This window comes from Passer domesticus, chromosome 2, assembly GCF_036417665.1.
Source record: "Passer domesticus isolate bPasDom1 chromosome 2, bPasDom1.hap1, whole genome shotgun sequence".
In the NCBI taxonomy this organism is placed as follows: domain Eukaryota; kingdom Metazoa; phylum Chordata; class Aves; order Passeriformes; family Passeridae; genus Passer; species Passer domesticus.
Window position 1 is genome coordinate 57,536,101 of NC_087475.1, and position 17,886 is coordinate 57,553,986.

At 36.6% G+C, this 17,886-nt stretch overlaps 1 protein-coding gene across 14 annotated transcripts in view; it reads left to right on the forward strand.

Annotated features, from left to right (window-relative positions):
* Positions 1-17,886, forward strand: part of DIAPH3 (diaphanous related formin 3) — a 206,003-nt gene that overhangs the window by 143,957 nt on the left and 44,160 nt on the right. For all 14 annotated transcript variants that reach the window (XM_064408643.1, XM_064408636.1, XM_064408637.1 and 11 more), the window contains 2 exons: positions 5,867-5,962; positions 6,394-6,453. In XM_064408643.1, the coding sequence (XP_064264713.1) occupies positions 5,867-5,962; positions 6,394-6,453 (156 nt within the window). The remainder of the gene's footprint in view (positions 1-5,866; positions 5,963-6,393; positions 6,454-17,886) is intronic.

A 17,886-nucleotide genomic window follows, 5' to 3' on the forward strand; every position in this document is an offset into this window, starting at 1 on the left:
TGAAGGGTTGAGTTTATTTTGAATTTAACTTGTTTTAAGCTCTCTGGAACTTGGGGCCCTCGTTGTTATTATGCTTAGAGTCAAAATGTATCTATTTCTAAACCATAAAAGCACTCTAGGACAGCTCAACAATGGACCAGTTTATCAAGAGCAAACAAGATGGCATGAAACCTACTCTTCTCAGCTAGATTTATGGAATGGGTGCATCAGTCATTAGGAGAAATCATACCTTTTTAGATTATACTTGTCAAGGGCTCTGAAGCACTATCAAAGGCTTTCTACTTTGTGTTGGGCATAAGTAAGAAATGTAACTCTTCTGATACTGGACTAGAGTGGTGATTTGAAATGTGAGGTATGTGCAGGTGTTTTGCTTTTGGAAGGGCTGTTATGTGTCCTTCTCCTGAAGTCACTGCAATAGTGATACTTTTCTTAAGTTTCATTTAATACTTCTAAATCAAAAAGGAGCTGTCCTTTCAGCCAGTCCATTCAAAGCACACTTGGCATCTGTTTCTGCTTGTAACTGTTCACTGGAAATTTTCTTTTTCTTACTGTATTGTAACAAGGTTCTTCCAAAATTTTATCAGTATCAAAGGAATCCCTGTGTTCTGGGTCATGGCTCTATTTTGTACACTGTTGTTGAAAGTCAGACTGATAGTTATGTATTCCTTAACTTACCTGTCAGTGAAGATTATCTGGTTGCTGCTATGGCTTTTACCAGAAATAATTCAAAGCCTTATAAAAAGTTCAAGTTGAAGTCTATGTATCCTGTGCATTTTCTTGACAAAGAAAATCTCTTTATGGCTCTTACCATCCACCCACAATTTCCTTGCAGAATTCTATCTGAATTTCATTGGAATTAAGACTCAGAGTTGAGGTAGTCATTGCTAAATGACTACCTAAATGTTTCAATATTACATTGAAACATTAAGGTTGCATTATGTTTTTATGTTTACAATGTAAAAGCCTTCAAAAAGCCTTCTGCCCTGATCATACACATGGCTGAAAGATCTAGAAAGTGTTCACATCATCACTATGAATACTGCACAGAATCTGGCTGCCTTACAGTCTGAAACTGAAGAGATGGAACCCACATCCAAAACACTGGAGCCCACTGCTGCACTGATGGCTTCAGTTATCTTCCTCTCTGTGATCTGCTGTTCTGCTTCCTGGAGCCTAAGTCATTCAAAATGACACGTGCCTAAAGCTTTCCTCTTGTGATTTTGTTCAGAGAATGTTACTTCAAATTTAGGAGGCCTTTAGTCAGCTGAGCAGTGCTGTGTAGCCTGCTTTAATCAAAATCAGTCCTTACCTTATAAAAGCAAATATACAGGACTTTTCATGATGTCTTTAAAGTAAAGGTACAACATTAATCATGTTAAAAAGATGTAACTTCCTTTTTTCCTTCCCTGTGCAAATAGTCTGGAAACATCTCAGCTGTCACTGTCCTAAGCCTGGTAATCATTTGCCTCTGAAATTTTTGCACGTAAATGCACAAGACAGGAAGGAGATAAACCTGGAAGTAGGCTGTGAAGGGCTTACATTTTAGTCAGTCAAAAACTGGGTGCAGTATGTCTAACTTGAATTATGTCCTGAGCTGAAGAGGAAGAAAAGAAACAGTCTGTATTCTAGCAAACAAGAGTAAAAAAGTATCAATTCTGGTATTTGATGAATTGAGAGGATTGATTCTTAAGATGAGGAAAACAAATCCATTCGCTTCAGCACTCCAAGTTTGTTGTTAATGTATATGAAAACTTGAGTGCTGCCATGGAGTTACATCAAAGATGAAACAAAGATAATTAAACTCAGCTATCCAGCTAACTTTAGGAGTAGCGCTTCAGGTTCTGCACCCTTTTCCTTCTGTAACAGGTATGGAATCTGTTAGGTCTGTTTTTAATGTAGGTATTTGTCCAAGTTGTATGGTTCTAGTTTCACACAAAACTTAGTGTTTAGCTTTAGGAGCTGGTCCTTTTCATTACCTACAGTATAACAAAAAACTGTATGTAGTTGTAATGGCATAAATAAAGGCAGGTGGAAGATGATAGTCAAGATTCCTGTAGCTAAATCTTGCAAGTGTACAGATTGAGTGAGCAAAATCAACAGTAACCATGCTAAAGAATCCCTGGTTTGCTTTTCTGAAACTTCTTGGTATTTTCCTTTGTGAGAAGAGTAGCTGAATAAAGCTTGATTCTATGAAAAAGGAAACAGGCATATTATTATGCTTTCTCCTGGTAAATGAACTTTTGGAGTCCTGGTGTTCTGTGGTTTATTTTATATTGGACAGGTTCAGGGGAACTGTAAAAATAAAACATTTTTCATCCAAAATAATCTTGTTACAGCACTTTTTATAAAACCACATTGCTAATATTTGTGATTCTGTCATGTCACTGGACTACTGCTCCTGGAATTATGGTAAATGAAATGCAGGCGCCACTACTAACTGCAGTATCTGTTGCTATCATTATAAGACATTATACGTGTACATGTAAAGCTAATGATACTCACTTCACTAGAAGAGAAGGGTCTTTAATATTCTTAACATTTTTAAAGATGTAATTATGAAATTAGGTAGTTTATATCTGACTTGGCACTGAAATGTCAAGGGCAAGACTTACCGGCTACTTTGGGAAGTTTACTTCTCCTTTAGGTGGTATTTAAAAGACAGTTGTATGAGTTTTAATTAGGTATGATATTAAAAAGTGTTTAAATCTTCTATTCTGCAATTGAGGGAAAAGAGATAATTTAAATCATAAAAGGGTATATTTCTCAAAGGAATTACTGTGGACTGTGTAGCTATCAAGCCAACCAGAATTCCTAGTTCTATGATGTCAAAAGATTGATACACATGACTAATTAGGAAGCCGGTTCGGACTGGTGCCAGTCATCTGCAGCAGCTTGTGAAAGCTGATTTAAAGGCCCCTTAGGAAGTGTAAATATCGAGCACGAGTATTTGTGGCTCTTGTACTGGCATGGTAGTGGTGTTGTGTACAGCTCTCTCAAGGTAATTTAAAAGATTTCTCACATACCGCATGGTAGACTCTCATTTCTTAATCTTCCCATCATAGGCACTTGGACAACATTATTAATAGTGTGGGTACTGATAGTTACCTGCATAACTTAGCAAAAGTTGTCACAGTCAGCTGCTGATATGGGTATCAGAAACTGGAGTTTGGAGTCTACTGAAGTTGTACAAATTTGAAAACCAGGCTTTCTACATGTTTCGGGTAAAAAGATTGTTAAGTATATGCTTTTATTTGCAGTGGTTAGCTTGTTTCAATACATCCATGCATACAGAGCAACTATTAGAGAAGCTGTTTCATTCAAGTTTCAATCTTCTACAATTTATTCTTCTAATACTGTTTCGCATGTCAATGGAAGCACTAATCTATAATCCACTTTGTGACTACCAGAATATTTCAGATAAGTGTGAAAAACAAATAGTGCACGTAAATGTTACAGCTTTACTACAAGAAGTTGTGGGTTTGAAATATTTGTTTCATTATTTTAAATCTTCTTTTTAAAAAAATTATTTGATTAGCCTTTTTATAGTAAGCAGGGTTTTTTCATACTGAAAATTGTTACGTTTTTGAAATTACTATGAAATCTGTAGTAGTCTTGGACAGGCTTAAGAGGAAACAGATGACATGCTGAAATAGCATTGAAATTTTTCTTCTGTTATTCCTACTTCCTAAAATAAAACTTATGAACTCTTTTTCATAGGCATTAATGGTATCATTTTGGTGACTGCGATACTATTCAGTATTGTTTGAATTGCCATTACCCAAAATGCTTATCAGCTTTCCTCCAGCATTCATGTTTGTTAATGTAACTAATGGCTTGGCTCAAAATGTCGTCAGGCATCATGTTGATTTGAAACTATTCACTGACTATATTCATTCTAGACATTAGTATTTTAGAGAATTGTATGACATCAGTTAAAGTTAAACAAATAACAAAAACCCCCTACCAAACCAACAAGAAAAAAAAATAACCACAAAGAAACCAACCCCAAACCAAACCAAAACCAAAAAAAGCGAAACAAAATCCAAACCTGAACAAACAAATAGGAAGCCAAAGACAGTCTTTGTGACTGATTTTTTTATAAGGTGTATTCCAAGCCATACTAATAGTTGTGATAGTCCATTAGTCATAAGAACAAGCTTCAGTGTAATAAATTAAGCATGTTATAGCAAACACAAAGAAAAATGAAAAAAAACATTCTATATTTCAGTCTTCATGTTTATTCTATACCTGCCATAAATATAAATGTTAGGCAAAATTATGGTTTCTTTGCTAATTTTCACTTATTTGGTTTTGTGTGTAGCACTTTTGTCTAAGGTTGAAAACTAGTCTGGTAGTACAGAGTATAGAGAAAAGAGAAGAACTAAGGGTTACTGTTTCCTGGATAAAAAGCTGGCTGGATGGCTGAGCCCAAAGAGTGGTGGTGGTGAGTAGAGTTACCTCCAGCTGATGGCTGGCCATGAGTTAGCCCTCCACAGGGCTCAGTGTTGGGCCCTGTCCTGTTTAGTATCTTTGTCAGTAATCTGCATGAGGGAATTGAGTGCACCCTCAGTCAGTCTGCAGATGACGCCAAGCTGGATAACAAGCGTTGAGTTGCTGGAGGACAGAAAGGCTCTGCAGAGGAATCTGAACAAGCTGGATCAGTGAGCCCGACGTATGAGGTCCAGCAAGGGCAACTGATGGGTCTGGGACGTGTGTCACAGTAATCCCCTGCAGCGCGGCAGGCTGGGGGCAGAGTGGCTGGAAAGCTGCCCAGCAGAAAAGGCCCTGGGGGTGTTGATTGACAGCAGCTGAAAGTGAGCCAGTATGTGCTCAGGTGGCCAAGAAGGCCACCCTGGTTTGTGTCAGCAGTAATATATCCAGCAGGACCAGGGCACTGGTTGTCCCCCTGTACTTGGCATCTTTTTATATGCACCAGGTGGTTTAGATCCTGCTCTGCATATTCACTATTAGCAATAACTGCTGACTATATCCAAGATGTGTGTTGACCTAGGAAGTTTTGCCTAGTGGGGTATAATGAGATTTCTATCATGGAATTCTTTATTCCTCCATGGTGTATAGTTAATCCCTGGGTTCTGTTTTTTGTCCTCCCATGCATACATATAATGAGGTAACAAGGTTAAAAAATATAACACTTTCTGATGTGTTTATTAAAGGAAGTAAAAGGAGAGTGTTTAATACCTGCATTTGGTTACCATCTTAGAGTAACATTCATAATTCTTTTGGGGGCTATTATGCACCTGTGTGTATTATTAGGCATTAGAAGCATATAATTAGACCAATAGAATTTTCCTGAACTACATCAATTATTTAATGTTGACCAGAGGTTATTAAATGTGAATGGAAAATGGCTTTTGATTAAAGCTACGTATGGATATCACTATGTCCTATCCAGTCCAATACTGTTCACTCCGCTCCCTGCTGAGAAACAATTTTAACTTTTTATCACAATAACTGAATAGTCTTTTGTCAAATGTAACAAATCATATAAAGGACAGCTCTCAAAAGCTGACATGAGACTGATTATTTGCAGTTGTAGAAGGCTACTAAAATGAAAATATGAGTTAAATGACATTTCACTTAAAACTATGCTTGACTCCCTGTATAGAGAAAGAGGAATGTGAAATGAGTGGAATAGAATTTGGTCTAGCTCAGTCTCTAGAAAACCAAATCTGTTGCAGTTAATTGAGAGAGAGCTATTCGTAAATATTAAAGTACTGGTCGAAGTTTGAAATTAATTGTTTTAATAATAATATTGGTATCCATTATTATTGGTTTTTGTTGATGTTATTCTTTATGCTTTGATATTGCTATGGTAACAAGAGTGTTCCTTCTTTTTCCTTTACAGAAGGTGAGGAGACTGGAGTGATGGATAGCCTGTTGGAGGCCTTGCAGTCAGGTGCGGCTTTTCGAGACCGAAGGAAAAGGACACCAAGGTCCAAAGGTGAATATTATATTTTAGATTTTATTCTCCAGAGAAGGTTAAAAGCATCATGGGTCCAGTGCTCTAGAATTTAGATGCTGTAAGATTTAATTCGTTTGTACAATGAGTTTTCAGGGTCTGTTGCTTATGTCAGTAAGACTGGAAATTAATGTACAGAACTTATTCTAGCCAGATCATTATGACAAGACTTTTCAGTACAGCCAAATGTACTTTAACTTTTTAGGGGTTATAGTTGTATGGGGGAAGTGACAGTTGTATTGCTCCATAAGTGAGTCTGAGTCAAATTATTTCTCTGGTATATAACTGTCATTTATTCCAAGAAATACCTAACTTGTAATTTTTAAATTCCTAAACTTCTGCTTTGTAATGTTGTAATACTCTGTTAGCATTCAAACAGGTGTTTTATTTCCATTGTTTCTTTGCTTTTGCAGACACACCACAAAATCTCAGTCCAACCACACAGCGGCCTGTGCTGAAAGCTTGTAACCATGGTAATGAACCATATTCATGAATTGCATGCACTTCTTAGCTTAGCTTATGTAGTTGATCTGTGCTTTCAAGACTGCTGTGATTATTTTTTTCAGTTTTATATATCAGTGGAGTACTAAACCATATTGGAACTTGCTTTTTAAAAATTATCTGAATATTACATCGTGAGACTATACTTACTGATTCCTCTGCAAAGCTCTTCTATCTTTAGTGGGATTTTTATTTATTTTAAATTTTGATTATGTTTTTAAATTGTAGTAGTTTTATAATCCTTAAGAATCATTATGCAAGTGTTTTAGGGTTTATGGAATTGCAGAGATTGTGTAATGTTTCAAGTGTTAGTTACTAAGTCCTATTATACTGAATCTGAGAACTTTTGGCATTCATTCTGTGTTTCTTTGTCTTGGTTTTCTTGGTGCTATAGCTGGAATGGTTTAAGCTATTGTTTATCAGTATTAATTCAACAGGAGTGTTAACTTAACAAAGTTATAGTAAATGTTTATTTGTAAACTGCTGAACTATCTGACTGTAATCGGTAGGACTTGTTCTTGCAAGTGACAGTGCAGGTGTGAGTGCCTGTTAGCTTTGTTAGTTAGTCAGTCGGCAGAATATTACTATGTTGGCTGTGTTTCAATTAAGCTTGAGGAGTCCAGAGTGACTCAGTTGCTCATGACTAGTGGTCTCAGGAAAAAGTTTATATCTGTAGTCTTTCTGTTAAAGAGAAAGTTGAATAATGGGGGGAAAAAGATCTTCTTTCTTAGTTTTTAAGCAGATTGCACTATTTTTTGATATTTAAATACAATGCGGGTTTTATGAAGCAGATGTCATAAAATTGATTATATTAATTTTACTTCATGTGTGTTTATTTTTCTAAGTGAGTGTAGCAAAAAATGCTCCAAACCTGTTGAATTTGGCATATAAAAACAAAATTTAGGAAAATAGAGCTGAAAGGACAGTTTGTCGATAATTACAGAAATTGAATCAAAGAGAAATCAATTCTATTTGACAGGTACTTGTCTAGCACATAACATATTGATATTTAAGTAATGAGTATAGAGCACATCTGAATTTATCCTGTAAGTAGTTCTGCTTGTATGAGTATTCATATTGAATACTGCTTCTTATCAGCACCTTCTAGGTAGCTGTTTGTAGACAGACTTGCAGCTTCCAGTTTTCAAATTTAACTACCTTTGGTCAAACATTATGGCCATGTTTCAGATTAAAAAACAAAACAACAAAAACAAACACTCACACTCACCAAAATTTTAATGCTGAAAAATCGTAGTCTAAACCATGGATGGATTTGTACATCAGATGGATATCATTTGATGCTAAAATTTGAAGTTCAGACATCTAATTTGGAGAGAAGAGTAAAAGTAAACTCTTGGATCTTTTGTTGTTTTTACCAAAGTCAGTTTTTCCATAGAACATTTTGAGACAGTCTCATTCTAAGACATTTTAAAATGAATTCAGTGTTTCTTTCACTTGTCTTGTTGGCTCAGAAACAGATCTGAGCTTCATTTTAAGGAATTCATTAGCATGTTTTTGATTTGTTGACACTTGTCACAATGTCTGTGTGTTACATATTACTATCTTGAGTCACATAGAGCACCAAACCTGTTGTAGATTATGATGAGTTCAAAGCCTTTTTTTCCTTTTTAGTAAAATTATATGGTCATTGAGGGTTACATACTGTCTAGATTGAATGGTAAACTCTGAGTGTCAAAGTCAATTTTGGATAATAATAATAACCTTAATAAAGTTAATGTAGTTAGTCAAGACAGGAATTATAAGGATAAAGTTTCTTTAATTTTCTGGGTTCAACAATGTATAATGTCATGTATATGTATCTTTGTATGTATGTATCTATGTATCATTTTTTCCTTGCACTTTATATCTGACACATAAGTACATGCTCAATAGCCTGTTCTTTCTATCTATATGTGTATAATAAGTGATAAATGCACTATATAATGGTCTATTACTTATATACCATACAAGCAAGAACTCTGTGACTTCAGCTCACTTCAGCTTCACTTCTTATATGCCCAGAAACTGGGATATGTTGTTAGACAGAAGTATTGGCTTGGTTGTTCCTAATTTGCTATTTTTTTTCCCCAGCCTAAAACTTAAAATGGATGCCAAATTTTATATCATGGGAAAAAACCCACTGTCTTGCTGTAAGGCTAAAATGTGTGGAGATTGCTGAAAGTCCTTATGCAGCAATTCAAGCACTTTCCATGTTTGCTTCTGTACTGGTTTTGGCTGTTTGGGTTGACTGGTTACTGGTTTGGTTACTGTTTATTCTGCTGAGACTGACAGATTCACTTATAGTAGATATATTCTATTAATGCACACTGCAGATTCATACCTAGGATTTATCATACAGTCAAAAACAATTACAAGCCATGACATGAAATGACTATCCTGAATCCTTTAGAGTGGAGTAATCTCTGTTGGGCAGGTGCCATCAAGTTCTAACTAATCTCTTCTGTTTCAAAACACAACCAGCCAAATAAAAAAAATCTAGCTTCATCTTTAATCATAAAGATATTTCTCTTACAAAAGTGGAAACCAAATCATATCCAAGCATAAATAGTGTTATAACCCCAAGCTGGCAATTAAGTGCCTCGCACCCACACACTCTGTCTTCCCTGGTGTGATGGAAAAAGGTAAAGCTCATGGCTTGAGGAAAGAACAGTACAATAATTGAAATAGGATAATAATAATAATAATAATAACAACAACAAAACAATAATAATAATAATGATAGGGAGGAGGAGGAGGAGTAAAAAGTAGAGGGAGGGAGAGGAATGAAACACAAGAGAAAAAGTGATACACAATATAACTGCTCACCACTGTGAGCCAATGCTGAGCCAGTCTCTTCCTAGCAATCAACATTTCCTGACCAACTTTCTCAGTTTGCATGGTGAGCCTGATGCCATATGGTATGGGGAATCCCTTTGGCCAGTTCAGGCCAGCTGTCCCAGCTATGCTCCCCCCCAGTTTATTGTGCCTCTGCCCACTCAGCAGAGCACATGCACAGCATGTGAGCATCCCAGAGCACAAGAACCTGAAAATTCTTGACTTAGGGTAGGCACTGCTGAGCAACAACTGGTGTGTTATCAACATCCTTCATAGACTCAATTCAAAACAGAACACTATATCAGCTACTAGGAAGGAATTAACTCTATCCCACACAAACACAGGACAGGAAACTGATTCCATGTCTCTAGGGGCATGACAAGGGAGAGAAATACAGCCTGAATGCACACTTTCTCCATAGCTGTCATATAAATGGAAGCGGGAAGGAAATTTTTGTAACCATTGCCAGTGTCACCCTCAGTATGATGCTACACAAGGTATCAAACTAGCATTTACTTTTCAGGCTTAGCCAAACCCTGTAAAACAAAGTAATACAGAGAAGCAAGACAATGCTGCTCAGGTCTAGAACTGAGCACTGGAATTGTTTCTTTTAACTAAATAGACTGCTTAAGAAAAAAAAAAAAGCGCAATAATAAATTTAGTGAAATGCTAGCTAATGCGTGGGCCATTTTTCTCTTCATGATCTGTTGAGCTTCCCTGAAAGCTCTGGTAGTGTTCAGCTGGTACTTCTAATTAAAAAAAGAGTGCTCGTTCTCATGCCACATTCCATGGTAGCAGAATGTGTGTTATTTTATTTTCAATCCTACTGTATTCTTCTGTTATTGAACAGATTGCCTCTTTCTAACATGATATGTGTTTAAAAAAACATGTGTTTAAAAAAAGATTAGATGTGGCACTTGGTGCTGTGGTTTAGTTGAGGTGTTAGGGCATGGGTTGAACTCAGTGATCCAGAAAGGCTCTTCCAACTTTGTGATTCTGTGATATGTAGGCTTTGTCAAGTTTAAATCTGCTCTATTTCTGTGACCAGAATTACCAGCTGTATTTTTAATGCTTGTGACAAGGCCCATCAAGTCACAATATTTCTTGTGGAGAAAAATTCCTGCTGCATAACTAACAGAAGTAATGTACATTAAGAACTGCTAAGTTGTGGAAGTGTTTTAATGCATTAAGAATGCAAGTAATATACACTAGATTTTAGTGGATATAGATACGATTGGTATATTTCATTCCCATTCATAATGTTTTTTATTTTTAAATTACCTACTGAATTACACCTATGTGCAAAACTATATGTTAATATTACAGTTTGCTTTAACTGCAAAGGACCATGGACTGCAGTAAATATTGTGGTACATGCTTTTGCTGTAATTCTAATTCAGAGCACTGTTTGACACAAGCAAAGTATTGGTATAGTTTTAGTGGTGTGTTTAGAATTCAATAGCATCTAACAGAGGAGCTCTTTTATTTTATTTAGGAAGCAGAAGAAAGCACTTAATTTTCAGCAATCAGGATTTTGCACATTAGAAGATTATTTCAAGCAGCTAATAGCTATGGCTGATCTAAGTTTTTCAGTTATTTACAGCAAGAGTCAAGGCATATTTGCACCTTGTATGTTTACTTCAAGCCACTGAAGTCCAGATACATGGAGCAGCATATCCAAAGCAGGGCAGAGCCCACTGCAGCACAGAAGGCTGCATTATTCACTAAGTTTTTGGTCAGGTTTTTCAGCCTGCATCAAGTTCTCTGCTGCTATGGCTACACATTTATTTGCTGTAGCATTAGCCAAGCTAATGCTACCTGAATTGTATGAATACAAATTTGAGATGCAGCTTTGATTGCATATAAACACATACCTCAAATGCAGCAAAAAGACTTTATCTTTACAAGCTGATCATATTAAAAATGCTGTGAGTAAAGAAAAGGTATAAAAAAATGCAAGCAAAAAAATATAGATTGCTTTTGAGACTGCAGAGGTTGAAAGAAATCTTTCTGTCACAATCAGTAATTGCATTGTGGACTACATTTCTAAAGGTGACAAAAAAGTCTTGTTTTTATATTGAGATCAAACTTCCATGGTAAGAGATGGTTGTAATTGTTATAGCTGTTTGTTCAGCAAATCTATACACAATAGAATGATTTTCATGTCACATCTAATCTGAAGCATTTTAAAGACTTGTGTTAAATAAAACCCTTATGTAGTAAAGTCATTCTGTCCCAATTAAGCATAAAGAAACCCTTTTTTCATGTGTGTTCAGTTCTTTTCATCTCATATTTATAATAGAACTGTCATCTGATATTCATATTAATGTCTCTACTGCCTTATTTTTGACAAGTGAAGCTGACAGTGGGCTCAAGCTCATCTTAATTCTTGAAACTGTGTGACCACATAGGGGTCATTTTTATTTCATCATTGTATGTGACAGCAAGCTATGATTGGCATTTCAACCTAATTTTTCCTTAAGTCTGTGTATGTGGCTGTCTTTTCCTCAACTGTATGTAGTGAACATTAGGAAGTACCTAACAGTGAAGAAGCTACCCATGAAGGTAACTTTTTCCCCAGAACATGTTAGCAGTAAAGGCACCCTCTTGGGCGTTAGCAGTCCTTCACAGTAGATACTGCTTTCAAGGCATTGTACATTTTTAGCCATGTGATCACAAAACATCAGTACCTCTGGTAGAGAAAATTTTTGTTAAGCTTTGTGAAGTTTTACTCAACAGACAAGTTTTCTTAGTAGAAGACATGAAAATACCTGTAGGCACTGTTATGAAAGGAAAACATTTAATAGGATTTCTATTAAAAAATGGTTCTCAGATGTTGCCATTTTGAGACCAAACCTTCACTTCAATATTGACTTCATAGGTCAAGTAAAATTGCTGCTTATTCTAACAGAAATAATTCCCCTGGAACCATCTACACTGTTTATAATAGTTTTTTCCTAGAGCATACAGCAGAGTTCAAAGGAACTGACCATAAAAGTCAATTTTGCATGTGTGGAAAGAAAAAATAATATCCAGACAAGGAAAGTGAATTTACACATTTTTATTTCTTTTATTAGAACTATTTCTGCATTGCTGCAGTTGCAAACACATACCATCACGAAAATATCCCTGAAGAATTTTTATTCCAAAATATCTAGGAAAAAGATTAATTTTGATGTGGAGTTTTTAGCAGTCTCTCACACTCGTAATTTAATGTTAGAAGGAAGAAAATTTCCAACTCAGAAAGGATGGCAGCCAGCAAGAAGAGTTTAGAACGAAAAATGAGATTTTTTTGGGGGGCAGCCTGTTCTAACAAAAGGTTCTTTAAAATAAAGACTGACATGGAGAGGTATAAACCACTCATTTATTTAATAATTTATTTATTTTAAAGTGCCAAATGCTGAAAAATGGTTGGAGACTGTCAAGAGTGGAAAAGGGTACTTCAAATTAGTAGTAATTGCATATTATTACTGTGAAAATACTGATCTAGACAGAAAAAATATGCTATCTTGCCCTTGGTATAAGCTAAACACACTGGCAACCTGTATTTAGAAAGGTGAGAAGGAATTGTAATCCTACAAAAATGTCTCTATTTTATTATTGTGAGATTTCCCTTATCAACTCTCATGAGTGAGGTTCCATGCATATCCTTCACCCTGTGTCTTATCATATAGCATTATATCTGAACATAATGTAGACAAAAGGAGAAACCAAGCTTTTTCAGAGTAAAAATTTTAAGTACTGCCCTGAGACAAGATGGACCTTATCATGTGACCCTTTGAAGATGTCAAATTAGACACTTGGAAGAGCTAATTGCTTTTGTAAATATTTTGCCAGTGTTCATTGGTATTAGTTGAATAGGATCACAGCTCTCAAGGGGGGCGAGGACTCTTTCTGCAAGATAAGAACAGTAGCAAAGAGGTGACATTTGAAAGCAGTGACACTGTATATTCCATAATTGCACATACCATAAATGTCAGCTTCATAATTGCCTAGGTAGGTAACCGGATTTCCAAAAGCTACAGCAGGCAAGTTATATATTCAAATCAGTCGGCTGAAAATTTATCTGTGGAAAATCTTAAATCTGCAAAGGAGTAAATTACCAGCAATTTACCCATATTTGTCTTTCATATTTTAGATTTTTCATATTTTAGAACTTCCCATTCAAAGACAATTACCAAGTTTATAGGTATAGCAAAGAGACTCTGTCACTTCTCAGAGCACTTTTCAAGTCTCTTCCGTATTTGTTAAACAAGATTTTAGGTATAAATTTACCTGTCTGTTTCACTTTGGTTTTCTGAATGTTAAGAACAAGTAGTATCTAAACTTTTGCCTTCTTCTTCAGAGTTTTTTAGAATTTTGATCTGAGTAGGAGATATGCTGAACAACAGCCATAAAGCTCTTTATATTGTGGGCTTTTAAAAATAGCTAGATAGATACACATATATCTTTCTTAAAGGGATTATCTTTCATAAAGAAACCACAAATAAACCACAAGTGAAATATTAGGTAGAAAATTTTCATCAGCTAGACATTAAAAATTAGTTTTCTCTGGTTTAAGACTTCACTGGGGACAAAATCTGAGATCCTAACAGAGTATGATTCCTGACCTGAGTCTGTTCTGTGACTCCACTGATGTCTGGTTGATGCAACATTGTTTAGTCAGTCATAATTCAAAAGATTTAGAGAAAGCACAGAACATTTTTCATTAAATTCTTCAAGCACTTTTCTTAAGTCATCTATTTTTGCCATGTGAGTGAATGTGTTCTATTAATGTTCTGGGATTTTTTCCTCCTTTGGGTGAATTTTGTTTCATTTTTTTTCCTAAGTAGTTGCTGTAACAGAACAGAAATGTTGTATAGAAATACTGAAGTTATGTTTCTGCCTGACTTTTTCTTTATAGCCAATCATCTGCAAAGGTACAAACATGCAGAGAAAACAAGTGTATCTTTAACTTCTCCCTTTTGTTAGGGTGGGAACACTTGGAAGATTTACTTTCAAGTTTTTGAATACTCTAAAGGGAAATTGGCAGTTCAGTTGTATCAGAATTAGTGCTTATGCCTGTAAGTTGTTTGATAAATCCAGTATCTTGTTGCATTCAAAAAATAGATGAGTCTTGTTTATTTCCACTATACATGCCTAAGGCAGTATCTGCATCAATCACCCAGCAAAATAATCTGAATCCTCAGAAGGCTTTTTGGTGGCTCAAACCTGGAGATCATGAGTGATAAAGGAAGGAAATGCAGGAATCAAATGCAGCTCTTGCTTGAATGGCAGGAGGAAAGATGATAGCCCAGGCTTCCACTGAATGATCTGGAATGGTGTGAGCAGCTTGGTCTGCAAATCCTCTTTTCTTATGGAGAGGGAAGTTACATACCCAAGATGGGAAGCTGCAGTTTAAGTAATTTCAGGAAAGAATATTTGGATTTTGGAAGATATTGGGCTAATCAATCTATTCCCTTTCAGCATGCACTATGAAGTAGTTTGGCCCTTATCCTTGGCATGGTAATCTTTCACTTCTTAAAAAAAAAAGCCAACAACTTTTTTAAAGCAAAATTGTTTTAACTAAACAGAAAAACTATGAGAAGTCTATGAAATGTCCTAGATGATTTTACTTCCTGGAGGATAACTAGTGTATGCTTCTTTCTCTGAGAGACTATAACTGTCTAGTTAGTAGCATAGTTTTTCTGTTACAATAGTTTGTCATGATGTCTTCAAAAGACTTTGTTTGTAATGGTGATGGTCTTTGTTTCCATGGGGGAAAGAGTTTTTATCATGCTTTTTTGTCTCCTGATATTGTCTAACTCCATGTACCAGAGAAATACAAGAAAATCTACTTCCTGACCCTATGAGCTTGACCATATTTGCCATAGGTGTTAAAAAAATCTAAAGACTGGGATTTGGAAAACTAAGAGTGAATTTATTCTACACTATTCAAGCTTGCAGTTCTTGATTTTTTCCCTCCTTGTAGCATAGCAAAATGATAAAATAAGAAATTGAAAAGATAACATCGAGACTACTTAGTGTCATAAACAGGGAAATGGAATGAAATCTCAGCAGATTTTCAGCACAAGCAAATAATTATTCCAGAGGTTTTTCTTTTTATCTGTTTTCTTAGGCTTTAAGCCTGTTTCCTTGTATTTGAAAAGAGGTGAGTGTACACAGTGCATTATAATACTGTGCACATAAAAATACTTGAATTGGCTCTAGACAGTCTACTTTGTGTACTTGAGGCAGGATAGCTTTTAGGTCAGGAGCAAATTTGGATATCACAGCCCAGTTTGGGGGTTTCAGAAGATATTTGAACATCTGTGTACTACACCTAATCAAGCTATGCAGTTTCAGAAGCATGTCCAAGAATGTGGCAGGAATCATTACCATCCATCCCCATCCAATATGATTATTTGAATCAGTAGACTCACTAACATTTGTTATTTATAGTGGCCACTCCGTGAGTAGAGGGGCTAATGAACAGAAGGGAGCTTTCTAGGGATATAGAAAACATAGTTTAAATTCTCTACTTGAGGGAACAATAAATCTTGATGAACCAGGGTTAAACACAGCTGAGTGAGAGCTTTCATTACTCAGTTTAACTTTGGCATCTAAGTTTTACTGGTCTTTCAGCTTGGTAACTAAATTTATTAACAACAGAAAAAATTCATATCAAAGTTGTGCACCTTAGCTGAAAGGCAGCTCTTTGAGTTCCTACAGTTACATATTAGCCAGAGAAATAATTTTTAAAGGTGGTGATCTTCCCATTGTTTTCTCTAGGCTCTCTAGAAGGGATCAGAATATAAAACCTATTAATACATAAAGGCTTCTGCTGCTTTTATAGCTTTGTGTAAGGTTGGTATTTCCTGATTTTAGTTGTTTTTTGCTGTAGTCATAATTACATTTGGTGATTTTTTTTAATGTTGCCTTAATATCAAAAGCAGAGATTAATCCCCAAATACTCTCAATTTCTTGCCAAAATTGCTTTCTTTTTGGTGCATAAGCACAAAACCATTTATCTGGAGGCGTATTCTTATTTCAGTGGGTGCATTTTATTGCTGTCATTACCGGAGAAGGGAGACTGAATATATATTTTTTCTTCCTATGCTCTAAAATGTAAGTATCTCCTTTGATCCATCTTTTCTAAGATAAAGTGAACTTTATGGTATCTAATCTTTCACTCTGCCGTCAGTAGCTCAAGAGCTGTATGAGTCAATCTAATCCTTTCAAATCTGCTGATTAACTCATATGAATACAATGCCAAATTAGGCAATTAGGCTGAGGGAGGAGCTTGTGGAGGACATTGTATTGGTCAGTATTTGGTCAGTATTTATTAAGTGAGATAAAACTAAATGACAGCTATGTTAAAATAGATGCTAGAAGCTAATAGAGTGCCCCATCCTTTCCTCTGATCCTAAGCGTTGCAGAGGTGAGTGGGAAGTGGCTTTGGTTTTGGGTTGCTTGGGTTTTTATAGAATCATTAAAGTTGAAAAAGACCTCCAAAAATATCGAGTTCAACCTTTGATCGAACACCACCGTGTCAACTGAATAATGGCACTAATGCCACATCCAGTAATTTATTGAACACTACCAAATATAGTGGCCCTACTGCCTCCCTGGGTAGCCCATGTGAAAGTCTTGCCACCCATTCACTGAAGATTTTCTTCCTGGTGTCCAACCTGAAGCTAGCCTTGTGCAGCTTGAGGCTGTGTTCTCTTGTCCTGTTGCTGATTGACTGGGAAAAGAGGCAAACTTCCACCTTGCTGAAAGTGATAGAGTTGTAGAGAATGATAAAGTCTAACCCGAGCCTCCTTTTCTCAGGATAAACAACCCCAGCTTTATTGCCCTTCTCTGGACATGCTCCAGCACCTCAATGTCTTTTTGCCAGTGAGGGGCCCATAAACAATCAGAGGACTTAAGTGCCTCACCAGCACTGAGTACAGGGGACAATCAGTGCCCTGGTCTTGCTGGCCTCACCACTGTTGACACAGGCCAAGATGCTATTTGCCTTCTTGGCCACATGGGCACACACTGGATCATGTTCAGTTACTGTCAACCAGTACCCCCAGGGCCTTTTCCATTTGGCAGCTTTGCAGCCACATTGCCTCCAGTCTTCAGTGCTGCAAGGGGTTGTTGCTACCCAGGTGCAGGACCCACCAGTTGGCCTTGTTGAACTTCATAAAATTGGCCTCAGCCCATTGATCCAGCTAGTTTAGATCCTTCTGTAGAAAGTTCCTGACCTCCAGAAGATCAACGTTCCTGCCCAGCTCAGTGTCATCTGCAAACTGACTGAGTGTGCACTTGATGCCCTCATCCAGATCATCAGTAAGGATGTTAAACGGGACTGGTCCCAGTGCTGAGCCCTGGGGAACACTGCTAGCAACTGGCTGCCAGCTGGGTTTAGTTCCTTTCTCCACCACTCTCTGGGCCTGACCATCCAGGCAGCAAAGAGTACACCCTCTCTAAGCCATGGCCTGTCATCTTCTCCAGGAGAATGGCGTAGGAGACAGTGTTGAAGTCTGTGTAGACTACATCCACAGCCTTTCATCATTCACCTGGGTGATGAAAGGAGATCAGGT